Below are 27,974 nucleotides of genomic sequence, written 5' to 3' on the forward strand. Positions count from 1 at the left end.
TTTTCTTTCTCTCATGCAGTCGCACACGCATAAGTCCACGGAGTGAATGTGTTTGAGAAGACGCCTTACAGGAAGTTCTGGGATTTGCATATTAAGGGTACCTGCAACCCATTCGAAAAGATTAAAGTCTTAACAATCCAGGTTTGTTCAATGTATCATTTCAGTGGCAGGGCACTGTAATGTTTTTCCATAAATTATGTGTCTCATGATCTTATTCTCCGCAACCACCTATTGAATGAGCAGCACTCCAAAAGCTAGTGTTTCTAAATAAAACTGTTGGACCCAAACCTGGTGTTGTGTGATTTTTAACTTTGTCCAGGTTAGGCGGAATTTGCTACGCTAAATTACGCCTAGTACCTAGGGATGTGCAGGTTAGGTGCCGTATACGGGGGGGGTAAATGTAGAGCGGGAAGGGAATTGTTGTGGGTGGGTTAACCTTCGGAGGGTCGTTGTGGCCTGCTTCCACACTGTTGCGGTGCTCTGAACGGAAGGGATTTCCACAAAATGTGCAAGGCACTGCGCAGTGCGGGGTCCTGCTGTAGGTGGAGCCCAGATCTCACCCCGCCCCGTCTCCAATTCCCTGCCCGACCCCTGACCCATTGATGACATCACAATGCGGAAGTGGCCCTACCAGTTTGAGTGAAACTGCTTTCCTCTGGGCAACTCTTCATCCTGAGACAGAGAGAGGGGGAAATCTGTTCATTTGTAGTAACTAGAGTGAATCCAGGGAGGGAGCAGACTCTGCAAACTCAGGTATGTGTCTTAATTACCCGGGTGAGGAGGAACGGAAGGATAGGGTGGGGCAATTTTTTCCCAGCACGCCAGAGACTGAGGGGTGACACAGACTTTTATAAAATTATGAGGGTCATGGATAGGGTCAAGAAACAAGGACTTTTCTTTGGGTTGGGGGGGGGGGGGTGTTGTGGGAAGGTTAACCCACCCACAACAATTCCCCTCCCGCTCTACATTTACCCCCCGAATACGGCACCTAACCTGCACATCAAGGTTAATAGGTGGCACAGTGGTTAGCACTGCTGCCTCACAGCGCCAGAGACCCGGGTACAATTCCCGCCTCAGGCGACTGACTGTGTGGAGTTTGCACATTCTCCCCGTGTCTGCGTGGGTTTCCTCCGGGTGCTCCGGTTTCCTCCCACAGTCCAAAGATGTGCGGGTCAGGTGAATTGGCCATGCTAAATTGCCCATAGTGTTAGGTAAGGGGTAAATGTAGCGGTATGGGTGGGTTGCGCTTCGGCGGGTCGGTGTGGACCTGTTGGGCCGAAGGGCCTGTTTCCACACTGTAAGTAATCTAAAACTGGTCTATGTCAGCATGGCTTAGGTTTAGGGTGAGGGCAGGGAGAGATGTAAAAGAGACCTCAGGGGCAAGTGTATGGTGTGTGTATAGAATCAGCTGCCAGAGGAAGTGGTGGAAACTGGTACAATTACAACAGTCAAAAGGCATTTGGATGGCCGTATGAGTACATAGAGATGTACAGCACAGAAACAGACCCTTCAGTCCAATTCGTTCATGCTGACCAGATAGCCAACCCAATTTAGTCCCATCTGCCAGCACATGGCCCATATAGGAGCCAAGTTATGACGAATGTGACTAGATTAATTTAGGATATCTGGTCAGCTTGGACGAGTTGGGCCAAAGGGTCTGTTTCGGTATTGTACGATGCTAATCGTCCTTCGGTGAATGCAGAACTGTGGTTGTGAAGACTGAACTTTCAGAGCAGATTTCAAGAATGTTTTGCCCTGACTGGGAGCAGAAGAGTTTGACTGGAGTGTGTTGGTGTTAATGCCTTGATGTTTCATTTTGCTGCCACCTTCCTGGGGACGTTAACTGTTTTGTGTCTGGTTGTTCCTCAAGAAGCTGCATTGCAGGTTCACCCTGAATTGCCACACTTTGTTTTTTGCTTCCCAAAATCAGACTTGCTCACTCTCAGCAGTAGCCCGGTGTTGGAAAGACATTAACTTTCAGGTGGAGTTATCCAAAATTCAAAGAGATGTCAGTCTTGATGTTATTGCTTTTCTGCCCCTATAAGATCTTGAATTAGCACCTTCAGGAGAAGTAGTTAGAGCAGAGTGAGAACAGAGGGGGAGAGAGTTCTTTCAATTTTGTAGAATAACAAAAGAAAAGAATGTTCCGCAGAAAGTAGAATTGCTTGTTCCGAATTTCTACTCTGCACTGACAGCGATGACTTGTGAAATCTCTTTTTGCAGAATACTTGAAGATCTGAAGACAGAAATTTCAAAATGAACAGATGAAGGGCTTTGCCCGAAACGTTGACTCTCCTGTTCATTGGATGCTGCCTAACCCGCTGTGCTTTTCCAGCGCTGCACTTATTGACACTGACTCTCCAGTGTCTGCAGTTCTCACTTTCATGTCAATGTCTGACAGTCACTCGATTTTCAACGGTTTTCAACTGATTCTGTGAGAAGGAGCAAAGCTTTTTGGTTCCTGTTTCAGTACGTTTTCGGCGTCAGTGGGTCTGGGTGAGACACCCTACTGTTGTAGCGCACTGAGTGTGGAGAGTGTAACAGCTATACAGCCTGGCAAGAGGAATTCACGGGAGAGAGGGCCTGTACACACATTTGTGTGCAGCTGAAGCTTTGGCCATGGCGAAACCCGAGGAATCCCACCCAGTGGAGAAACCATGGAAGTGTGGTGACTGTGGGAAAGGCTTTTGTGCCCCATCTGCTCTGGAAACTCATCGGCGCAGCCACACCGGGGAGAGACCATTCTCCTGCCCCATCTGCGGGAAGGGCTTTAGTAGTTCCTCCGCTGTGCTGATCCACCGGCGGGTCCACACGGGGGAGAGGCCCTTCAGCTGCCCTGAGTGTAGGAAGGGCTTCTGCAATTCCTCTTCTCTGCTGAGGCACTGGCGAGTCCACACAGGGGAGAGGCCCTTCAAGTGCCCCAAGTGCGGGAAGGCCTTCAGCGATTCCTCCACACTGCTGAAGCACAAGCGGGTTCACACCAGGGAGAGGCCCTTCAGCTGCCCCGAGTGTGGGAAATGTTTGACCCAGGCCTCTGCCCTGCTGACCCACCAGCGGGTCCACACGGGGGAGAGACCTTTCAGCTGCCCCGAGTGCGGGAAGGGCTTCAGCAATTCTTCCGACCTGCTGAAGCACCAGCGGGTCCATACTGGAGAGAGGCCCTTCAGCTGCCCTGAGTGCGGGAAGGCTTTCAGTGATTCCTCTGCCCTGTTGAGGCACCGACGGGTCCACACCGGAGAAAGGCCCTTCAGCTGCCCCGAGTGTGAGAAGGCCTTCAGCAATTCCTCTGACCTGCTGACCCACCGGCGGGTCCACACCGGGGAGAGGCCGTACTCCTGCCCTGAGTGTGGGAAGGCCTTCATCAATTCCTCCAACCTGCTGACCCACCGGTGGATCCACACCAGTGAGTGGCCCTTCAGCTGCGCCATATGCGGGAAGGCCTTCAGGAATTCCTCCACTCTGCTGAGACACCGGCTGGTCCACACGGGCGAGAGACCTTTCAGCTGCCCTGAGTGCGGGAAAGCCTTCAGCGATTCTTCCACCCTCCTGAGGCACCGGCGAGTCCACACGGGGGAGAGGCCTTTCCCCTGTGCCGACTGCGGGAAGGCCTTCAGCAATTCCTTCAACCTGCGGACCCACCAGCAGCTGCACACAGGGGAGAGGCCATTCACCTGCTCTCAGTGTGGGAAAGGCTTCACCCGTGCCTTCCACCTGCGGAGCCACCAGCAAGTGCATGTGCCATCGAAAGGGGATTGAAGGAGTATTGGCTGAGTGCCATTATGAACTGGAATTTCCACCTAGTTCTGGGGATTCCTGGGTTTGAATCCCAACGCAGCAGATGGCAGAATTGGAATTTGGTGAGAAATCTGGAGTTAGAGTCTAACTATGAAACTATTTTCACGGGGGGTGAGGATCCAATTTCAAAGGGGTAACTCGGTGGTGACCAATAGTAAAGAAAGTGAGGTTGGGGGTTGGGAGGGGGGGAAGCGGTTAGGGAGTGTGTGCGCTTTAACCTTGAGATGTTTAAAAAGCAGCTACTTTTTCTATGCCTTTTTGCTAAGGGGATCTGAAGCTGTAACAAAGTTGGATCACAATAAAGGTTACCTGAACTTACCACCAGGCTCAGACTCTCATTAAAGGCTTTGAGCCCCAAGAGGTTTTTGTTTTAAAGTTGCTCATTTCTTTCAGCCTCCAGCACTAAGTTTCCAATGTTGCTTATCAGATAGATAGAGCAGTGAATGAATAGCTAGTATTGTTAGAAATTGTAAATTTTTCAGGAGTGCAAAGTGTGTTGTTACACTTTAGCATGCAAAGGAAACGGCAGCATCAGGAGGTGTGCGCTGTGTTCACTATAAACTATGTGGAAGTTTCTAGTGTACTGGACTTGGGTGGATAAAGTTAAAATCACACAACAACAGGTTATAGTCCAACTGATTTATGTGGAAGCACTAAGTTTCTGAGTGTTGCTCCTTCATTGGGTAGCTGTGGAACAGGATCATAAGACACCGATTTATTGCAAAAGATCACAGTGTCATGAAACTGAGAGGCTATATTGAACAAACCTAGATTGCTGTTAAGTCTTTCATCTTTTAGAGTGAGTTGCAGATTTCGGTTCATTAATATGTAAATCCCAGAACATCTTTTAGTCACGTTCTCAAGATCACTTAAGGTTTTATATACAAAAAAAGTTACATCTCGGCTCAGACAATGCATTAAAGGTGTGTGGTTCAAGTCTGTCAGTATCCCAATCTTGAATCAGACTGGTTTTATTTCCAAAGTAGGAATTTATAAAATAGTACATGGATTGACTGCCTGCAGACTGTGTTTTTTGAGGAAAATTGAAAGTATCTGCAAATATAATTCTTCCAATACAAATTATCTCCATAGAGTTATGTGTGTGTGCGTACATGAGAGAATGTGGTTGTGTGCGTGAGAGTGCATGTAAGAATGTGTGCATTCTTGGTAAATTGAGTGTGTGATGGAGTATATGTGTGTTTATGAGAGAGGTATGAATAAATGTGAGGGATTGCATTTTGCTAAAAAAAATGAAGGGCAGGACTTGTACAGTTAATGGTAGTGCTTTGGGTCATATTGCAAAATAGAGAGACATGGGTGGGGTGGTTGTGTGTTCAGGTACTTGGTTCTTTGAAAGTTGCATCACTGGTAGACGTGGTTAAGGATGCATTTAGCACCATTGCCTTCACTGTTCACACCATTGAGTATAGGAGTTGGGACATGATGTTAAGGTTGCACAGGATGTTGGTGAGGCCACTTTCCAGGTACTGAGTATGGTTCTGGTGGCCTTGTCAGAGGAAGAATTCTAGAGGGTTCGGTAAATATTTACCAGACGTTGCCAGGACTGGAGGGTTTGAGTTAGAAGGACAGGCTGGCACGTTTTTCAATGGGTGACCTCATTGAGATTTATAAAATCATAAGGAGTGGAGGTAAGGTGAATAGCAAAGGCTCTTCCTTAGCATAGCGGAGCTTGAAACTTGGGGCATATTTCTTACCTGCGCATCCCTGGGCACTATGGGTAATTTAGTACGGCCAATCCACCCTAACCCATATCCATATCGATAAATTACCTTCTCAAAAATGTAATTTAAATGCAGAGCTTTTCTAAGAAAATGTCTGGTTCAACATTTGGACGTAGAATCTACACCTATTGTCTCTCAAAGTGATATTTCTGCGAATAAATAGGGCAACGTCTCTTCGAATTGTAGATTCATTTAGATAAGACTGCGTCACTTTGCATAGCGAGATATCTCTCTGAATGTGCCCACACCCTTTAGAAATATAATCGTGTCCATTAAAAATTCTTTATTTGCAGAAATAGCCCTTTAAAATGCACATTTCCCCATTGAGATATGACGATGTTTTGTTATTATGTCGGAATATCTGTTTAAATGGAGCCGTGAGCTTTCCCAATGTAGACAGGGCTCCTCGAAACGTGGCAGTGTCCCCCCTGCAGCTGCAGAGCGAGACAGGAGAGTTTGTTTTTGTGAATGAGCAGTTGTAGCGCGAGGTGGCTGTTGCTTGGTGACGGTGAGGCTCCCCCGGCCCCGCCCATCCCCCCGTGCAGACGTCACGCGGGGGTGAAGGCGGTTGGGAGGAGAAGTCGCTCGAGCGGGGAAGCGGCGGCCGTTAGGAAAATGGCGCCGTGCGGCCCGGGGCAGACCCCCGTCACTGGTCACCGCCGCCTTCCTGGTGCAGCTGCTGTGTCACGGCCACACCGGCCGGCTGTACAGCAGGCAGGAGCCGGTGACCATTCTGGAGGCGGATGGGGTTAAGGGCCTGTTTGGGAACTGGTCGGCCGCCTGGGCGGTGGAGTTCTACTGGTCGTGGGGCGGCCCCTGTGTCAACTATGGGGCCACCTGGAAGGTACTGGGCCCGGGAGGTGAAAGGTGAGGCAGGTTGTGGGGGGGATGGAGGGGAAGGAATGTGGGGCCTGTCCTGTCATAGTCACATTTTACACTCACTTTCCATCTGCTTTTACTGGCGCTTGTGCTGTTTACCCCTCACTGTTTTTTAAAAAATCCTTGTGCTTTTTACTCTCTCACTCTTTAAAAAAAATCCTTGTTTTTGTACTCTTGCTGTTACTTGTGCAATTGCTGAGGCAAGTGTGTAAATACTAGTGAAGGAGATTATGCACCAGCATATGCGATGTTCCTCGGTCACTGAAGGGACAGGACCTGCTGAGACTGGTTAGTAAAGCATGTGGTGTACTAAGCCTTGTTAACATGGATATAGTTTGTTATTTTTCAAAGTATACTTTTTATTATTTAGAGTCACAGATATACAGCATGGAAACATGCTTCGGTCCAACCCGTCCATGCTGACCAGATATCTTAAATTAATTGAGTCCCATTTGTCAGCACTTGGCTCATATCCCTCTAAACCCTTCCTATTCATGTATCCATCCAGATGCTGTAATTATACTAGCCTCCACCATTTTCTCTGGCAGCTCATTCCATAGACTCACCACCCCCCCACCCCTTAGGTACCATTTATATCTTTCTGCTCTCACCCAAAACCTATGCCCTCTAGTTCTGAACTTCACCCCATACTGGGGAAAAGACATAACGTTGAGCAGCCAGACAAAATGCAAAAGGAATGAAGTGTCGAGCCACATGGGGAAAAAATATTGTGGCTCTACCCTTTTTTCTCCTATTGGCATTTGGACACTTAATCTGTTAAAAACACCAGCATCACCACAGAGTATATTGTGTTTGCTTTTCGGTGTGAACAAGCAGTGTGCATGTTTGCTGATGTCATCAAAACATGTTCCTTGCTGTTGGCAGAAAAGGCGACATTGCTTATCTCTGTTATACAGTCATAGGGATGTACAGCATGGAAACAGACCCTTCGGTCCATCCCGACCAGATATCCCAATCCAATCTAGTCCCACCTGCCAGCACCTGGCCAATATACTTCCTATTCATATACCTATCCAAATGCCTTGTAAATGTTGCAATTGTACCAGCCTCCACAACTTCCACTGACAGCTTATTCCATACACGTACCACCCTCTGCGTGGAAAAGTTGCCCTTTAGGTCTCTTTTATATCTTTCCCCTCTCACCTTAAACCTTTGCCCTCTAGTTCTGAACTCCCCGACCCCAGGGAAAAGACTTTGCCTATTTATCCTATCCATGCCCCTCATAATTTTGTAAACCTCTATAAGGTCACCCCTCAGCCTCTGATGCTCCAGGTAAAACATCCCAGCCTGTTCAGCCTCTCCCTACAGCACAAATCCTCCAGCCCTGGCAACATCCTTGTAAATCTTTTCTGAACCCTTTCAAGTTTCACAACATGTTTCCGCTAGGAAGGAGACCAGAATTGCATGCAATATTCCAACAGTGGCCTGACTAATGTCCTGTACAGCCGCAACATGACCTCCCAACTCTTGTACTCAATACTCTGACCAATAAAGGAAAGCATACCAAAACGCCATCTTCACTATCCTATCTATCTGCGACTTAACTTTCAAGCGGCTATGAACCTGCACTCCAAGGTCTTTTTGTTCAGCAACACTCCCTAAGATCTTACCATTAACTGTGTAAGTCCTGCTAAGATTTGCTTTCCCAAAATGCAGCACCTCTCATTTATCTGAATTAAACTCCATCTGCCACTTCTCAGCCCATTGGCCCATCTGGTCCAGACCTTTACCCTTAAAGCTGTGCCCTCTGGTCCTTGTCTCCCCTACCAATGGAAACTTCTTCGCACTGTAATTTTTACTGTGGGGATGAAGTCCTACCCTATCCAGTCATTTCTAATGGTGGGTGAGACGAGGCCTCAATGTTAGGGGGAGTTGCTTTTGGGCAGAGATGAGGAACTGCTTTTCCCAGAGAGCAGTGAATCTATGGAATTCTCTGCCCAAGGAAGCTGTAGAGGCAGCTTCATTATGTATATTCAAGACACAGTTGGATGGATTTTTGCCTGGTTGGGGAATTGAAGGATTACTTGTGACAATGCAGGGGGAGGAGCTGAGACGATGGATATATCAGCCATGATCTTAATGAATGACGGAGCAGGCTCACTTGTAACAACTGGAGTGAATCCGCAGATGTGTGTGGGGGGGGGGGGGGGGAAGAGGAGAGAGAGAGAGAGAGATCTGTTCACTTGTAGCAGCTGGAGTGAATCCAGGGAGGGAGCAGACTTTGCGAACTCTGGTATGTATCTTGATTACCCTGGTGAGAGTTGGATGGCAGGGTGGGACTGTTTCCCCATTGTGCTAGAGTCTGAGGGGTGATGTTATAGACTTTTATAAAATCAGTAGGGACTTGGATAGGGTAAATAGACATGGTGTTTTCCTTTGGATAGGGGATTCAGAACTAGAGGGTAATAGGTTTAGCATTGAGAGTGTGGTGCTAGAAAAACGCAGCAAGTCAGGCAGCATCTGAGGAGCAGGAAAACCGACTTTTCGGGCAAAAACCCTTCATCAGTAAAGTGTGTGTGTGCAAATTTGTGCATGAGAGTGCGCGTAAAAGAGTGTATTTGCATGTGTGCATGCTTGGTAAAGTGTGATTGTGATGGAGTACGAGCCTGTGAAAGGGTGAGTGTGTTGCAGGGGTGTGTGTGTGTATGTGTATGAGAGGGGTTTGGATAAAAGTGAGGGGTTGCATTTTGCCAAAATAAAGAAGGCAAGACAGGCAATGATAGGGTCCTGGGTTGTGTTGTCGAACACAGACCTGGTGGTATTCAGGTTCATTGTTCTTGAAAATTACATCACTGGTAGACAGGGTGGTGAAGAACGTGTTCAGGAACGAAGCATGGATGTACAAAGGGGCATCAGCGTCCTTCTACACCAGTCACTGCCAGTTGTCAGACAGGTGCAGCAAGCAATCAGCAAGGCAAATGATACATTAGCAAGAGGAATTGAGTTTAGAAGTGGGGATGTCTTCCTGCCAGTGAATATATTTGAGGTTGAGTTCATCTGATTTTTGAAGAACAGAAAAGTGGATAGTTATTGGGGAAGGCAAGAAAATAGTTTTAAGACCATTATAGACAAGTTAGTCATACAGCACAGAAACAGACCCTTGAGTCCAACTAGTCCATGCTGACTATATTCAAAACTAAACTAGTCCCACCTAGTTTGGCCCATTTCCCTATGAACCTTTCCTATTCACGTACTAATCCAAACATCTTCTAAACATTGTTACTGTACCTGCATCTACCACTTCCTCTGGACATTCATTCCACACACAAACCACTCTCTATGGAAAAAGATGCTTCTCCTGTCTTTAAAATCATTCTACTCTCACTTTAAAAGTTTGCTCCCTCATCTTGCCATTCACCTCACCTATACCCCTCATGACATTTTAGACCTCTCTAACATCACCTCTCAACCTCCAATGCTCCAGTGAAAAAAGTCCCAGCCTCTGCACCTAGATGTAGGGAGATCCATATCCATTTGTGATCTGTTCAATGCTGGTGCAGGCTTGAAAGGCTGATTCCTGCTCCCAATTCTCACTGTGTCCAGGACAATGAGACCATAAGACATAAGAGCCAAAAGTAGGCCATTCAGCCCATCAGGTCTGCTCATACCAATAATTTGTGGCTGATAAGTTCCTGAGCCCCATTCTCCTGCTTTCTCCCCATAACGCTCGATCACCTTGATACTCAAGGACCTAGCTATCACAGTCTAAAATATCCTCAGTGACCTGGCCTGCACAGCCTTCTGGGCCAATGAATTCCATAGATTCGCCACGCTTCTTATCTCCATTCTAAAAGGTCTTCCCTTTACTCTAAACCTGTGCGTTCGGGTCTTAGTTTCTCCTACCAATGGAAACATCTTCCCAACATCCAAACTGTCTAGGCCATTCAGTATTATATATGTTTCAATTAGATCTCCCCTGAGTGTGGGCCTGTTAATTAGCATGAATCAGACCCTTCAGGGTGAGGTGCAGCAGGGAATAGATTCAGCAAAGTGAGAATGGAGGGAGTGTGTGGGATGGAGATTTTCACCTTCTTCGGGATAAGAAAGGAAAGAGAGTTTGCTATAAATTAAAATTGATTGGATGGGCTGACGGGCCATGGTGTGGCAGATGGAGTTGAATTTGGAGAAATGTGAGGCTCACATTTTGGTCAAGCGATGCAGACAGGACTTGCACAGGAGGGGTGTTGCTGAAGAAAGAGACCTTGGAGTGCAGGTTCATAGTTCCTTGAAAGTGGAGTCGCAGGTAGACAGGATAGTGGAGATGATGTTTGGTATGCTTTCCTCAGTTGGTCAGAGCATTGACTGAAGGAATTGGGAGGTCATGTTGCGGTTAGGCTACTTTTGGAATATTGTATGTAATTCTGGTCTCCGTCCTGTGGAAGGATGCTGTGAAACTTGAAAGGGTTTGAGAAAGGTTTATAAGGCTGGTGCCAGGGTTGTTGGGTTGAGCGAGAGGAAGAGGCTGAATAGGCTGGGGCTATTTTCCCTGTAGTGTCAGAGGCTGAGGGGTGACATTATGTAAGTTTATAAGAGGCATGCATTGAGGTGAATAGCCAAGATCTTTTCCTCAGGTAGGGGATTCCAAAACTAGAGGGCAGAGGTTTGAGCTGAGGACAAAGATTTAAAAGGGACCTGAGGGGCCAATTTTTCACACAACGTGCTGGATGTATGGAATGAGCTGACAGAGGAAGTGGTGGAGACTGGTACAATTACAACATTTAAGTATCATCTGGATGAGTACATGAATAGGAAGGGTTTTGAGGAATACGGGCCACATGCTGGCAAATAGGAATAGATTGATTTTGGATATATGGTTGGCATGGACGTGTTGGGCCAAAGGGTCTGTTTCCATGGTATAGGACTCTAATTGCCTTCGGTGAAAGCAGAAATGTGGTTGTGAAGACTGGACTTTCAGAGCAACTTTCAAAGATGTTTTGCCCTTACTGGGACCGGAACAAGTTACAATGAAATCTTTCATTTGTGAGACAGCAAGCAACTTAGTGAGTACATCTGGGATTTTGGTGGAAAGTGGGAATTTGTTGCACTGTGGGTATGAAGCCCTACCCTATCCAGTCATTTCTAGGTCTCAAGCTTAGGGGGTGTCAGTTTAGGACAGAGATGAAGAGGAGGAAGTGAGGACTGCTGCTTTTCCCGGAGAGTAGTGTATCTGCAGAATTCTGAAGCAGGCTCCAATATACCCCGGTCCAAATTCTTCGGCTTGACGTACCTATGAATGTAAACTTTGAAGTGTTTTGGTTAACTGATGCAAATATTTTCCACTTGTCCAATGTTATAGTGGCAGCTGCTTCAGTCATTGGGATGGTTTTGATTCATCTACTAAATACACCACTCTTATTAGGCAATATTCATAACAATGTACGCAAGGTGATTCTGTAAAAGCAAGTTGTAGATAAGTAAAAAGGCTGACCAGGTAAGGAGGTGGTTAACAAACACAGAGTATGCATACAGGAGTATGCATCTTATTTGTTTACAAATTAAATATGGTTCAGCTCTTTTCCTAGCTGCTTTCCAAAAATCTGGGTGCCACCATGTTCGTGAGTGTGGACAATAATGTATATAATCAACTGAAATAGGCAACAGCAAAGAGTGAACACAAACCAGTCCAGTGGGGATCTCACACATTTTGGTTTAAGTATCGAGGGTGTACTGCTTTTGAGGCCATTGTTGTGCGCTTCAGCAGGGACTTCCCCTGTGATTTCAGTACCATACCCAGGTAAATGTGCATTTAAACCAGATTACTAAGTGTTAACCTTTCTGCAAACTTCTGTCTGTGTGTGTCTTTCTGTAATATTCTCCAACTTTGTTCATATCTGTTTGTCAGCTTTTTTCTTCCTTTTGAAGAGTAATGAAGCACACACTTTCCAGAACAGTCAAAGTTAGTGAGTTGAGCGTCATAAATCCTGGCTGTGATACATAGCTGCTTATATAAGTTGTGAGTGTCTCTGCATTAGTCCACAACCCAGGGGAAAGACAACAGATTCTTTAGTAGTTGCCCAATGTGTCCTGTATGCCAAATTCATTCAAGTCTGGACACCCTGAGGCGAGCAATTATACTTCAGATTTCTATTATCCAATTAAAACTAATGCTGGGCACACGATCGGATCGGGGGCATTTTTAAATAGATAATTAATTATTCCCTACAGTGTGGAAACAGGCCCTTCAGCTCAACAAGTCCACATTGACCCTCCAAAGAGCGACTCTTCCTATTCATGTACCCATCCAAATGCCTCTTAAATGTTGCAATTGTGCCAGCCTCCACCACATCCTGTGGCAGCTCATTCCACACATGTACCACCCTCTGCATGAAAAAGTTGCCCCTTAGGTCTTTTTCTATATCTTTCCCCTTTCACCCTAAACCTATGCCCTCTAGTTCTGGAGTCTCCGACCCTGGGAAAAGACATTGCCTATTTACCCTATCCATAACTTTGTAAGCTTCTATAAGGTCACCCCTGAAAATGTGTTGCTGGAAAAGCGCAGCAGGTCAGGCAGCATCCAAGGAGCAGGAGAATTGACGTTTCGGGCATGAGCCCTTGTTCAGGAATCAGAATTCCTGAAGAAGGGCTCATGCCCAAAATGTCGATTCTCCTGCTCCTTGGATGCTGCCTGACCTGCTGTGCTTTTCCAGCAACACATTTTCAGCTCTGATCTCCAGCATCTGCAGTCCTCACTTTCTCCCCTTCTATAAGGTCACCCCTCAACCTCCGATGCGCCAGGGAAAACAGCCCCAGCCTGTTCAGCCCCTCCCCATAGCTCAAATCCTCCAACCTTGGTAACATTTTTGGACTGTGGGAGGAAATCAGAGCACCTGGACAAAATCCACACAGGTGGTTGCCCGAGGTGGGAATTGAACCCAAATCACTCAAAGTTACTGCTTCCAAAGAAGCCTGTTGGACTAAAACCTGGAGTTGTGTGATTTTAAACTTGTAGATTTGATTAGGTTACTTATTTAGTGTGGAAACAGGCCCTTCAGCCCAACAAGTCCACACCAACCCTCCAAAGAGCAACCCATCCAGACCCATTCCCCTACGGTTTCCCCTTCGCCTAACACTACGGGCAATTTAGCATGGCCAATTCACCTAACCTGCACATTTTTGAACTGTGGGAGGAAACCGGAGCATCCGGAGGAAACCCACGCAGACACGGGGAGAACGTGCAAACTCTACACAGTTGCCCGAGGTGGGAATTGAACGCTGGTCTCTGGTGCTGTGAGTCAGCATTGGTAACCACTGTGCCTTGATGCCACCAGGTTAAAAACTTTGTCCATAGCGCCCAGGGATGTGCAGGTTAGGGTGGATTGGCTATGTTAAATTACCCATTGTACCCAGGGATGTTCAGGTTAGGGTGAATTGGCTATGCTAAATTATGATTGTATTCATTGGAGTTTAGAAGATTAAGGGGAGATCTAATAGAAACTTACAAGATAATATATGGCTTGGAAAGGGTGGACGCTAGGAAATTGTTTCCGTTAGGCGAGGAGACTAGGACCCCTGGACACATCCTTAGAATTAGAGTGGGTAAATTCAGAACAGAAATGCGGAGACATTTCTTCAGCCAGAGAGTGATGGGCCTGTGGAATTCATTGTCGCAGAGTGCAGTGGAGGTTGGGATGCTAAATGTCTTCAAGGCAGAGATTGATAAATTCTTGCTGTCACAAGGAATTAAGGGCTACGGGGAGAATGCGGGTAAGTGGAGTTGAAATGCCCATCAGCCATGATTAAATGGCGGAGTGGATTCGATGGGCCGAATGGCCTTACTTCCACTCAGGGTTAAATGTAGAGTTATGGGGGTAGGGAAATGGGTGTGGGTGGGTTACCCTTGGGAAAGTCGGTGAGGCCGAGTGGCCTACTACCACACTGTGGGGATTCTCCTGAAGGGAAGAGGTTTTTGGAAAGGGCGTTCTCCTCGCCTTCTGCCGCATGGCAACGCATGCGCAGAGCGAGGGCCCGCTGACGGCATCGCGCCGCCCCTTCATTGTCACTTTTCCTTGCCCCGCCCCTCATTTCCTTAATGACGTCGCAACGCGGAAGTCGCCATGTCAGTTTCAAAGTGAATATCCCCCTTTTTGGGCAACTCTTCAACCTGGGAGGGAGACAGAGATGGGAGGAGGTGAAATGTGTTCACTTGTAGCAACAGGAGTGAATCCAGAGAGGGAGCAAACTCCGCAAACTCAGGTGTGTGTCTTAATTATCCGGGTAGATAGCTTTTCTGTTTTTATTTTTAAAATGCACCCGATTCCCACAAGTAACTGCAACAAGTGCAAGTACAGCACATGCAATATTCGTCATTGCAGCTTCAAGCCGGTTTTGCATCCTCTGTTCTTTTTCCGCCTTGGCTCCAGCACACTAGTCAGCACACCATAGTGGTCTGAAAACGCCCGATCTCGGATGGTTAGTAGATTAGATTAGATCACTTACAGTGTGGAAACAGGCCCTTCGGCCCAACAAGTCCACACCGACCCGCCGAAGCGCAACCCACCCATACCCCCTACATTTACCCCTTACCTAATACTACGGGCAATTTAGCATGGCCAATTCACCTGACCCGCACATCTTTGGACTGTGGGAGGAAACGTGCAAACTCCACACAGTCAGTCGCCTGAGTCGGGAATTGAACCCGGGTCTCAGGCGCTGTGAGACAGCAGTACGAACCACTGTGCCACCGTGCCGCCCAGTACTTGGGTGGGAGACTGCCAGGGAATACAGGTGCAGTATGTGGGCAGCACAGTGGTTAGCACTGCTGCCTCACAGCGCCAGTGAATGTTTGCATGTTCTCCCGTGCACATTCCTCTGGGTGCTCTGGTTTCCTCCCACAATCCCAAAATGTGCAGGTAAGGTAAATTGGCCATGCTAGTGTTAGGGGAATGGGAAACCGTATGGGAATGGGTCTGGGTGGGTTGCTCTTCAGAGGGTTGGTGTGGACTTGTTGGGCCGAAGGGCCTATTTCCACACTGTAAGTAATCTAATTCTGCATTCTACCCCGCTTCTACCCCCCCCCCCGCTGACCCTCAAAAGGTCAGTTTGTCCCTCCATTCTGGCCCGGTTGTTTTTTTGTGGGTTTTGAAAATAGGGAAGTTATGTTATAGCTGCACCAGACATTTGGTTAGGCCACTTTTAGAATATTGTGTGCAGTTCTGGTCTCTCTGCTGGAGGAAGGATGTTGTGAAACTTGAAAGGATTCAGAAAATATTGACAAGGATATTGTCAGGGTTTGAGCTGAACAGGGTGGGGCTGTTTTCTCTCGAGCGCTAGAGGCTGAGGGATGACGCTATAAACTTTTATAAAATTATGAGGGGCATGGATAGAGTATATAAATAAGATCATTTTTCTTGATGGGTCGTAGGTTCAGGTTGAGGGTGAGATTTAAAAGGAACCTAAGGGGCAACTCCTGTAATCAGCAGTTGGTGCGTGCAAGGAATGAGCTGCCAGAAGAAGTGGTGACGGCTGGTACAATTACAGCATTTAAAAGGCATCTGGATGGGTATGTGAATGGGAAGGGTTTAGAGGGACATGGGCCAAGTGCGAGTAAATGGGACTAGATTGATTTAGGATATCTGGTCTGCATGGACGAGTTGGACTGAAGGGACTATTTCTGTGCTGTACATCTGTGATTCTGGCTTGCCACTAATGTTTGCCATGTCTGTATGTTCAGTTTCACTCTGGAGTTGGAGTTAATGCCTTGATGTCTCGTTTTGCTCCCCACATCCTGGGGACAGTAACCATTTCCTATCTGGTTGTTCTGATGATCCGGGTCATTGAGTTTCTGCGATTGGCTATTCTTATTCTTTGATATGGCTGGGTCGGTAGATTCTGATCAACCCAGAAGGATGAGTACTCCGAGACCGCCAAAAGAATCCGCTGACTTTTACAAAGTTTGCATACAGCTTATGTACATTGTTTAAAGTCAGACATGGAATGTGATCACATATTAACAACCAAACAGATCCCACAAGGTCCTTGTCCACTTTTGACTTAGCCTATCATAATTTCTTGTAAACAAACTGTTATTCATAGAGTCATAGTCATAGAGATATACAGCATGGAAACAGACCCTTCGGTCCAACCCGTCCCTGCCGACCAGATATCCCAACCCGATCTAGTCCCACCTGCCAGCACCTGCCCATATCCCTCCAAACCCTTCCTATTCATATATCCACCCAAACGCCTCTTAAATGTTGCAATTGTACCAGCCTCCACCACTACCTCTGACAGCTCAATCCATACACTTCCCCTCTGTGAAAAAGTTGCCCCTTAGGTCTCTCATATCTTTCCCCTCTCACCCTAAACCTATGCTCTCTAGTTCTGGACTCCCCGACCCCAGGGAAAAGACTTTGCCTATCTATCCTATCCACGCCTCTCATAATTTTGTAATAAGGTCACCCGTCATACTCCGACATGTCAGGGAAAGCAGCCCCAGCCTGTTCAACCTCTCCCTATAGCTTAGATCTTCTAACCCTGGCAACATCCTTGTAAATCTTTTCTGAACTCTTTCAAGTTTCACAACATGTTTCAGATAGGAAGGAGACCAGAACTGCATGCAATATTTCAACAGTGGCCTAACCAATGTCCTGTACAGCTGCAACATGACCTCCCAACTCCTGTACTCAATACTCTGGCCAATAAAGGAAAGCATACCAAACCGCTGCCTTCACTATCCTATCTATCTGCAACTCCACTTTCAAGGAGCTATGAACCTGCACTCCAAGGTCTCTTTGTTCAGCAACACTCCCTAGGACCTTACCATGAAGTGTATAAGTCCTGCTAAGATTTGCTTTCCCAAAATGTAGCACCTCGCATTTATCTGAATTAAACTCCATCTGCCACTCCTCAGCCCATTGGCTCATGTGGTCAAGATCCTGTTGTAATCTGAGGGAACTCTCTTTGCTGTCCACCACACCTCCAATTTTGGTGTCATCTGCAAACATACTAACTGTACCTCTTATGCTCGCATCCAAATCATTTATGTAAATGACAAAAAGTAGAGTACCCAGCACCAATCCTTGTGGCACTCCACTGGTCACAGCCTCCAGGCTGAAAAAAACCCTCCACCACCACCCTCTGTCTTCTACCTTTGAGCCAGTTCTGTATCCAAATTGATAGTTCTCCCTGTATTCCATGAGATCTAACCTTGCTAATCAGTCTCCCATGAGGAACCTCGTCAAATGCCTTACTGAAGTCCATATAGATCACATCTATTGCTCTGCCCTCATTAACCCTCTTTGTTACTTCCTCAAAAAACTCAATCAAGTTTATGAGACATTATTTCTCCGCACTGACTATCCCTAATCTGTCCTTGCCTTTCCAAATACATGTACATCCTGTACCTCAGGATTTCCTCCAACAACTTGCCCACCACCGAGGTCAGGCTCACAGCTCTATAGTTCCCTGGCTTGTCCTTACCACCCTTCTTAAACAGTGGCACCACGTTTGCCAACCTCCAGTCTTCTGTTACCTGACCTGTGACTGTCAAAGATATAAATATCTCAGCAAGAGGCCCCGAAATCACGTCTCTAGCTTCCCACATAGTTCTCGGGTACACCCGATCAGGTCCTGGGGATTTATCCACCTTTACCCGTTTCAAGAATCCAGCACTTCCTCCTCTGTAAACTGGACGGTTTGCCAGGTGTCACCATCTATTTCCCTACAGTTGATATCTTCCATGTCATTTTCCACAGTAAATACTGATGCAAAATATTCATTTAGTATCCTTCCCATTTTCTGTGGCTCCACACAAAGGCCACCTTGCTGATCTTTGAGGAGCCCTATTCTCCCCCTAGTTATCCTTTTGTCCTCAATATATTTGTAAAAACCCCTTGGATTCTCCTTAATTCTATTTGCCAAAGCTATCTCATGCCCCCTTTTTGCCCTCCTGATTTCCCTCTTAAGTATACTCCTACTTTCCTTATACTCTTCTAAGGCTTCACTCCCTGTCTGTACCTGACATGTGCTTCCTCCTTTTTCTTAACCAAACCCTCAATTTCTTTAGTCATCCAGCGTTCCCTATACCTACCAACCTTTCCTTTCACCCTGACAGGAATATACTTTTTCTGGATTCTCGTTATCTCATTTCTGAAGGCTTCCCATTTTCTAGCCATTCCTTTACCTGCAAACATCTGCCTCCAATCAGCTTTCAAAAGTTCTTGTCTAATACTGTCAAAATTGGCCTTTCTCCAATTTAGAACTTTTAGATCTGGTCTATCCTTTTCCATCATTATTTAAAATCTAATAGAATTATGGTCGCTGGCCCCAAAGTGCTTCCCCACTCCATCTCATTCACCTGCCCTGCCTTATTTCCCAAGAGTAGGTCAAGTTTTGCATTTTCTCTAGTAGGTACATCTACATACTGAATCAGAAAATTGTCTTGTACGCACTTAACAAATTCCTCTCCATCTAAACATTTAACACTATTGCAGAGAAAGATACGAACAGCATACTGTCAGCTGCGAGTCTTCTCTTGACCTGGAGCACATGTCAAGAAACTTCTATACATCTTATGATATAATCGGTCAGTGATGAGATTCATGTCTTTGTAACTTGATGTGTTTATTGTAAATCATTTGCAAAATCGTTGATAGTTTCAATACATTCTTTATCAGTTCCAGCACGGCCTTTATTAATTTTCGCACAGTCGTTGTCAGTTTCAGTGCAGACATTGCCAATTTCAATGTCTGCATAGAAATCCATTGTTGTAGTAATGGGCTCTGATTGCTCTTCCTGAGAAGGAGGATTCCTGCAGCCCTGGCTATTAGCATTTCGTATTGAGTCTGTATCAAGCTGTTAGCACTTCTATAAGAGATGATGGCTGGACCCAGTGCTCATTGCTCATGTGTATTCTCTCTCCCACCCACCTTAAACTGTGTTATGAATCCATTGTGCTGGCATTCTGGTGGCCCCAGGCAGTGTCTGTATCTGCTCTGCTGTTTCTCTGTATTGTGATCCGGTGGTCATTTTGTGTGTCAAGTTGGCCAACTGATGGCTCAGTGGCCGTCTTGTGTATCCGTGTGCCTGGTGTCACCCTGTCCCGTACTAGCTCCCACTTCTCTCTCTGCCCGTCCATTCTCTCTCTCAAGCCCACTCGTTTTCTCTCTCTCTGTACTCCCACCCTCTGTACCCCCAAGTCTCTGGATCAGTGGTGCTGGAAGAGCACAGCAGTTCAGGCAGCATCCAACGAGCAGCGAAATCGACGTTTCAGGCAAAAGCCCTTCATCAGGAATGAAGGCAGTGAGCCAGAAGCATGGAGAGATAAGCTAGGGGAGGGTGGGGGTGGGGAGAGAGTAGCATAGAGTACAATGGGTGAGTACAAAGGAGATGAAAGTGATAGATCAGGGAGGAGAGGGTGGAGTGGATAGGTGGAAAAGGAGCTAGGCAGGTCGGACAAGTCATGGGGACAGTGCTGAGCTGGAAGTTTGAAACTCGGTTGAGGTGGGGGAAGGGGAAATGAGGAAGCTGTTGAAGTCTACATCGATGCCCTGGGGTTGAAGTGTTCCGAGGTGGAAGATGAGGCGTAGTTCCTCCAGGCGCCTGGTGGTGAGGGAACGGCGGTGAAGGAGGCCCATGACCTCCATGACCTCGGCAGAGTGGGAGGGAGAGTTGAAATGTTGGGCCACGGGGCGGTGTGGTAGATTGGTGCAGGTGTCTCAGAGATGTTCCCTAAAGCGCTCTGCTAGGAGGCGCCCAGTCTCCCCAATGTAGAGGAGGCCGCATCGGGAGCAACGGATACAATAAATGATATTAGTGGATGTGCAGGTAAAACATTGATGGATGTGGAAGGCTCCTTTAGGGCCTTGGATAGAGGTGAGGGAGGAGGTGTGGGCACAGGTTTTACAGTTCCTACGGTGGCAGGGAAAGGTGCCAGGATGGGAGGGTGGGTCGTAGGGGGGGCGTGGACCTGACCAGGTAGTCACGGAGGGAACTGGGCCTCCTTCACCGCCGCTCTCTCACCACCAGACGCCCGGAGGAAGAACGCCTCATCTTCCGCCACGGAACACTTCAACCCCAGGGCATCGATGTAGACTTCAACAGCTTCCTCATTTCCCCTTCCCCCACCTCAACCTAGTTTCAAACTTCCAGCTCAGCACTGTCCCCATGACTTGTCCGACCTGCCTAGCTCCTTTTCCACCTATCCACTCCACCCTCTCCTCCCTGACCTATCACCTTCATCTCCTTTGTACTCACCCATTGTACTCTATGCTACTCTCTCCCCACCCCCACCCTCCCCTAGCTTATCTCTCCATGCTTCCGGCTCACTGCCTTCATTCCTGATGAAGGGCTTTTGCCTGAAACACTGATTTTGCTGCTCGTTGGATGCTGCCTGAACTGCAGTGCTCTTCCAGCACCACTGATCCAGAATATGGTTTCCAGCATCTGCAGTCATTGTTTTTACCCCCAAGTCTCTGTTTACCTCCACCCCTTGCCCCTGTCAGGAATGAAGAGCTCCTCCGCCTAAGTTGCTGCCTGGCCTGCTGCACATTTCCAGCTGAACTCTAATCTTGACTGTAAAGGGGTGAATGGCCTAGTCCTAGTCTTGTGAAGTTGATTCCGACCATCAAGAAATAGTCACGGAGCACAGAAACATACCCTTCGGTTCATGCCGCCCAGATATCCTAAATTAATCTAGTGACCCATTTGGCCCCTTATCCCTCTGAATCTTTCCTATTCATAATCCCCATTCAGGTGCATTTTAAACATGAGCATTGTAATAGCCTCCACCATTTCCTCTGGCAGCTCATTCCATATACGCACCGCCATCTGTGCAAAAAAGTTGCCCCTCAGAAATGTTTCCCCTCTCACCCTAAACCTCTGCTCTCCAGTTCTGGACTCGCGCCCCTACCCTGGAGAAAAGACATATAAAGGTAGAGCAGCCAGACAGATTGCAAAAGCAATAAATTGTCGACCCACAGGGAAAAACAAATTGTGGCTCTACCCCTTTTTTTCCTATTGGCATCTGGACTCTTAAAACACCAGCACCCGCAGTGAGCATACTACGCATGTTTTCCGGTGTCAGTAAAACTGTGGGCATGCTCGTCGCTTTCTGAAACAAAAGGCGCGCGACCTTCCTTTGATGGCCCAATAGGGAACCACGGAAGACCGGAAGGCGACAGGTCCTCCTGCCAATCAGAGCCAGCCCATTGTCTGAATGCGGAAGATCGACCATGAGTTTCTGAAGCTGTTATTCCTGCTCCTCTCTTTTTGAATCGACATTGAGCTTCACCCGGACTGCAAAATCTTTCCTCTGTATGAGATGGATAGCAGTGAGTTGAGGGGTGCGTAGGTTAAGTCTCGGCACAACATCGTGGGCCTAAGGGCCAGTTCTGTTCTGTACATTTCTGTCCTAAGATCTGTGAATACGACACGATATTTTCTCGCCAGCTTTTCCATTTCTTTTTCACTCTGGAGTTCAATTGTTGACTTGCAGCAACTGAAAGGAAAGGGTGTGAATCCAGGAGGGGACAGACTCGAAACGTGGTCCAGGTCTGTGTTTCAAATGGCAAAATAGACAGATCACAGCAAACCAGGCAGCATGAGGAGGTGGAGAAGTCGACGTTTCGGGTGTAACTCTTCAGGATTTTGTGCTGGGGGCAGAAGCTAAAGTGGGAATAGATGAAGACAGGGAGAGGGTACGACCTGATTATTCAATGGGAGGAAGAAATCTGATTTGTGGCAGGGAGAAGTGGAAATGAGGGGCACGAGGCTGAGAAGGGAGTTAGGGAATGGAAAGTGAGTTTATTTGAAATTGGAGAACTTGATGTTGAGTTCTGCAGGCTGGCCGGGCGAAAGATGGGGTTTTGTTCACGCAATTTGCAGTTTGGTTCTTGTTGTGGTTTTGCTCATGCTGGGTATCGGGTCCTTCGTCATGATTCACCACAAAGGTATACAGGAAAGCCACACACAGAGACCAAGTCCTGAACTACAAAAGCAACCACCCCAACACACACAAAAGAAGTTGCATCAAGACACTATTCGAAAGGGCCACAACACACTGCAGTACACCAGAACTGCAAAAGGAGGAAACAGAACACCTATACAATGGCCAAAAACGGATACCCGCACAATTTCATCAACAGATGCCTAAGAGAAAGACAACGGAACGAGGACTTTCTGCAACCCAAAGGACTAGCCACACTACCATACATCAAGAGCATTTCTGAACTGACAGCCAGACTACTGCGACCACTGGGACTCAACAGCACACAAACCAACAGCCACTCGGACGACAACTCATCAGGACGAAGGACCTGATACCCAGCATGAGCAAAACCAATGTAGTGTACAAAATCCCATGCAAGGACTGCACAAAACACTACATAGGACCAACAGGAAGACCGCTAACGATCCGCATCCATGAACACCAACTAGCCACGAAACGACACGACCAGCTATCCTTAGTAGCCACACACTCAGATGACAAGCAACACGAATTCGACGGGGACAACACTACTATTATAGGACAAGCCAAACAGGGAACAGCGAGGGCATTCCTAGAGGCATGGCATTCATCCACAGATTCAATCAATAAGCACATCGACCTGGACTCAATTTACTGGCCACTGCAGCAGACAGCTGGAACTGACAACCGGAAGCGGCAGGTACAAATCACTATAAATGCTGGAGGAAACATCACAGAAGCGCTTCACAGGAGGCTCCCAAGCACTGAGGATGTCACCTAGACAGGGGACGAAACATCTGCAACACAAATTCCAGCTCGGTGAACAGAACCACAACAACGAGCACCCGAGCTACAAATCTTCTCACAAACTTTGCAGTTTGATTCACTATGGCAATAGAGAAAGCCTAAGATGTTCTTGTCAGAAAGGGAATGGAAAGGGGACTGGGAGGTCTGGTCGGCCTCGATCTGGCTGAGATGCTCGGTGAACCATTCCCCAAGTTTGTGCTTTGCATCCCCGATGTAGAGAAGACCACAATTGGCAAACACATGGCAAATGCAGTACAACAATGTGAAGTAATAGCCAATGCTGTGGAAAAAACAAGTAGAAAGGAGGTGTACTGATTAAATGGTCTTCCGTGAAAGCAGTAGGGTGGTTTTGAAGACTGGACTTTCAGAGCAGCTTTCATGGATGTTTTGCCCTTACTGGGAGCAGAAGAGCTTGACTGAAGTGTGTCGGTGTTAATGCCTTGATGTCTCATTTTGCTTCCACCTTCCTAGGGTCGTTAACCATTTTGTGTCTGGTTCTTCCTCAAGAAACTGCATTGCAGGTTCACTCTGAATTGACACACTTTTTTTTTGTTTCCCAAAATCAGACCTGCTCACTCTCAGCAGTATCCCAATGTTGTGAAAGATATTAACTTTCAGGTGGAATTATCCAAAATTCAGGGAGATGTCAGTCTTGATGTTTTTGCTTTTCTGCCCCTGTACGATCCTGAATCAGTACCTTCAGGAGAATTAGTTAGAGCGGAGTGAGAACAGAAAGGGAGAGAGAGTGGGATGGTGCTTTCAATTTTGTGGAGTAACAAGAGAAAAGAATATTCTGCAGAAAGTAGAATTGCTTGTTCTGAATTTCCACCCTGGACTGATAGTTATGACTTTTGTAATCTCTTTTTACAGAGTTTTTGAAGATCTGAAGACGGAAGTTTCAAAATGAACAGATGAAGGGCTTATGCTTGAAAAATCTACTCTCCTGCTCTTTGGATGCTACCTGGCCTGCTGTGCTTTTCCAGCACCGCAAGTTTTGACTCTGACTCTCCAGTGTCTGCAGTCCTCACTTTGTCAATGTCTGACAGTCACTCAATCCATCAGGACTGCAACAATTTTCAACTATGATTCTGTGACAAGGAGCTCACAGTTTGGTTCCAGTTTGAGAACGTTTTCAGCATCAGTGGGTCTGGGTGAGTGACCCTACTGCGCAGCGCACGGCGTGTGGAGCGTGTAGCAGCTATACGGTGTGGGAAGAGGAATTCACAGCCTGGAGAGGCTGTACATGTGCACCTGAAGCTTCGGCCATGGAGAAACCCGAGGAATCCTGCGCTTTGGAGAAACCGTGGAAGTGTAGCGACTGTGGGAAAGGCTTCTGTTTCCCGTCTGTTCTGGAGACTCATCGGCGCAGCCACACCGGGGAGAGGCCATTCTCCTGCCCTGTCTGTGGGAAGGGCTGCAGCAGTTCCTCCAACCTGCTGACCCACCGGTGGGTCCACACAGGGGAGAGGCCCTTCAGCTGCCCCGAGTGTGGGAAGGCGTTCTGCAATTCCACCAACCTGCTGGCCCATCAGCGGGTCCACACAGGGGAGAGACCCTTCAGCTGCCCCAAGTGTGGGAAGGCCTTCAGCAATTCCTACAACCTGCTGACCCACCGGCGGGTCCACACAGGAGAGAGGCCCTTCAGCTGTCCTGAGTGCGGAAAGGCCTTTAGCCATTCCTCCACCCTGCTGAGGCACCAGCAGGTCCACACAGGGGAGAGGCCATTCCCCTGCACCGAGTGCGGGAAGGCCTTCAGGCGTTTCGACACCCTGCTGAGTCACCGGCAGGTCCACACGGGAGAGAGGCCCTTCACCTGCCCCGAGTGCGGGAAGGCCTTCAGCAATTCCTCCAACCTTGTGATCCACAGGCGGGTTCACAGGGTAGAGAGGCCCTTCAGCTGCCCCGAGTGCGGGAAGGCCTTCAGCCATTCCTCCACCCTGCTGAGGCATCGGCAGGTCCACACGGGGGAGAGGCCATTTCCCTGCACCGAGTGTGGGAAGGCTTTCAGGCATTCCAACACCCTGCTGAGGCACCGACAGGTCCACACAGGGGAGAGGCCCTTCACCTGCCCTGAGTGCGGGAAAGCTTTCTGCAATTCCTCCAACCTGCTGGCCCATCAGCGGGTCCACACAGGGGAGAGGCCCTTCAGCTGCCCCGAGTGCAGGAAGGCCTTCAGCAATTCCTCCAACCTGCTGGCCCATCAGCGGGTCCATACGGGGGAGAGGCCATTCAGCTGCCCTGAGTGCGGGAAGGCCTTCAGCAATTCCTCCAACCTGCTGGCCCATCAGCGAATCCACACGGGGGAGAGGCCATTCAGCTGCAATGAGTGTGGGAAGGCCTTCAGCTGTTCCTCCAACCTGCTGAGGCACCAACGAGTTCACGTGCCATTGCAGGGGGATTGAAAGTGCGACGGTCGAGTGCCATTATCGACTGGACTATCAACCCAGTTTGGAGGATTCCCAGGTTTGAATCCCACAGTGGCAGATGGCAGAATTGAAATTTGGTCAGAAACCTGGAGTTCAGAATCGAACAAAAACCCATCTTTTGGGGGGAGAGATGTAATGGAAAATTATCCATTTACTGTGAAATTTAAAGAGAATGCTTTTCCTTAATTCAATGCTGTACTGAGCTTTGTAAGCGCTGCTTTGATGAAGGTTTGACGTTAGCTTATCTCTGTTTGAATTCTGTCAGCATTCAACACGACCTTGCGATAGTCGAACTCAGCGAAAGCTGAAGAACTGTTATGTCTAGGACCAGGGGATGAGAGGATAACAACTTGGGTTTCCCCCAGTCTTTGCCCTTGAGAGTGTGATAAGGAACGCTATAAGGCAAGCATCTGTACAGTGTTTCAATACTCTTTGCATTGAGGCATCTGGCTTAGTGTAATGAGTCAATCCTGCAGGATTTAGAAATAAAGATCCGTTCTTTGCTCTGGCTAATAATTGAGTCAAGTCGATTTAATTTCCATGACCGGGGGAATCCCCATCTGATTTATTCACATCCTTTTAATGGAAGGAAACTGACGTTTGGGAAAAGGATTCACTCAGTCGTTCCAGCTGCATCCTTTACCTGGTCTGGCCTATACATGACTGCAAACCCACAGCAGTCTGGTTGACTCTACACTGCACCCCTTGGCAAATGAGTGGGGAGAAACTTACTTGGAGACAGGGTACGGGTCGAAATTGTTGAGTGAATCGCTCCGGGTTAAGGCTGTACCAAGGGACCAATAGTAAAGAAAGTGAGGTGGTGTGAGGGTGACCTTGAGCTATTTAAGAAGCAGCTTTTTTTTCTATGCCTTTTGCTAGGGGGATCTGAGGCTGTAACAAAGTTGGGTCACAATAAAAGTTACCTGAACTTAGCACGGGGCTCAGGCTCAAATTGAAAGTTTTGAGCTCCAAGAGTTTTTTGGTTTAAATCTGCTCATTTCTTTCAGCCTCTTGCACTAAGTTTTCAATGTCATGTATCAGATGGAGCAGTGAATGAGCAGCCAGTATCGTTAGAAATTATAAATCTTTCAGGAGTGCAGGTACTGCATGGTTTCATCAGCATTGTAAAGTTTACTGGCAGCACCGGGAGGTAGGCTGTGTTCACTAGAAACGATGTGGGTGTGCCAGTGTTGAACTGGAGTGGACAAAGGTAAAAATCCCACAACAGCAGGTTATAGTTTATTTGGAAGCACTGCTCCTTCATCGGGTAACTGTGGAGCAGGATAAAAAGACACTGATCTTTTGCTATAAAATGTATCATGCAACTGAGGATATATTGAACAAACCTAGATTACTGTTAGGTCTTTTAACCTTTTAAAATGGGTCGCAGGTTTTGGTTCAGTTAATATGTAAATCCTAGAATATCTTTTAAGTCGCATTCCAGAGTTGCTTAAGGTTTTAATTTAAAAAGGTGACATCTCAGCTCAGACAATTCATTAAAGGTTCAAGTCTGTCAGAATCAGTCTGATCCAAGATTGGGATACTATTTCCAAAGTAGGAATGCATAAAATATTAGATGGATTGACAGCCTGCAGATTGTGCACTTATTGATCAAAGTTATTTTTGCCAATACAAATTCACCCCACTGAGTTGTTTGTGTGTGAAAGTGTGAATGTGCTGGAGTATAAGCCTGAGAATGTGTTGGGGTGTGTGTGTGTCTGAGAGAGAGCATGTGTATGAGAAACACATGAATAAAATTGAGGGCTTGTGTTTTGCTAAAACAAGGAAGGGCAGGACTTGTACAGTTAATGATAGGGCCCTGTGTCATGTTAAATTAGATTAGATTACTTACAGTGTGGAAACAGGCCCTTCGGCCCAACAAGTCCACACCGACCCGCCGAAGCGCACCCACCCATACCCCTACATTTACCCCTTACCTAACACTACGGGCAATTTAGCATGGCCAATTCACCTGACCCACACATCTTTGGACTGTGGGAGGAAACCGGAGCACCCGGAGGAAACCCACGCAGACACGGGGAGAACATGCAAACTCCACACAGTCAGTCGCCTGAGTCGGGAATTGAACCCGGGTCTCAGGCGCTGTGAGATAGCAGTGCTAACCACTGTGCCACCGTGCCGCCCAAGAACAGACAGACATCGCGGGTGGGGGGGAAGGGAAGGGAGGTGTTGAGATAAAAAGTTCTTTGAAAGTTGCATCACTGGTAGACAGAGTGGTTAAGAAGATATTTAGCACCATAGCCTTCATTGTTCACACTATTGAGTATAAGAGTTGGGACATCATGTTGAGATTGTACAGGATGTTGGTGAGGCCACTTTCAGAGTGCTGAGTACAGTTCTGGTGACCTGTAATAGGAAGAATTCTATTAGAGAGGGTAT

At 47.4% G+C, this 27,974-nt stretch overlaps 1 protein-coding gene across 1 annotated transcript; it reads left to right on the forward strand.

Annotated features, from left to right (window-relative positions):
- Nucleotides 1–624: 624 nt before the first annotated feature.
- On the forward strand, nucleotides 625–26,090 carry LOC132807089 (zinc finger protein 850-like). Its single transcript, XM_060821390.1, has 3 exons — nucleotides 625–753; nucleotides 2,224–3,751; nucleotides 24,274–26,090. The coding sequence occupies exons 2-3, from the start codon at nucleotides 2,620–2,622 to the stop codon at nucleotides 25,548–25,550; spliced, it is 2,409 nt and encodes an 802-aa protein (XP_060677373.1). The 5' UTR covers nucleotides 625–753; nucleotides 2,224–2,619; the 3' UTR covers nucleotides 25,551–26,090.
- The last annotated feature ends 1,884 nt before the right edge of the window (nucleotides 26,091–27,974 follow it).

The sequence above is a fragment of the Hemiscyllium ocellatum genome (genome assembly GCF_020745735.1).
Source record: "Hemiscyllium ocellatum isolate sHemOce1 chromosome 27 unlocalized genomic scaffold, sHemOce1.pat.X.cur. SUPER_27_unloc_1, whole genome shotgun sequence".
In the NCBI taxonomy this organism is placed as follows: Eukaryota; Metazoa; Chordata; class Chondrichthyes; order Orectolobiformes; family Hemiscylliidae; genus Hemiscyllium; species Hemiscyllium ocellatum.

Bases quoted from the DNA above. Each gene is read 5' to 3' on its own strand.
- LOC132807089 (XM_060821390.1), top strand. From the start codon at position 2,620: ATGGCGAAACCCGAGGAATCCCACCCAGTGGAGAAACCATGGAAGTGT. The intron at 3,752-24,273 runs ATTGAAGGAGTA...TTCCAGTTTGAG, and splicing joins GCATGTGCCATCGAAAGGGG to AACGTTTTCAGCATCAGTGG.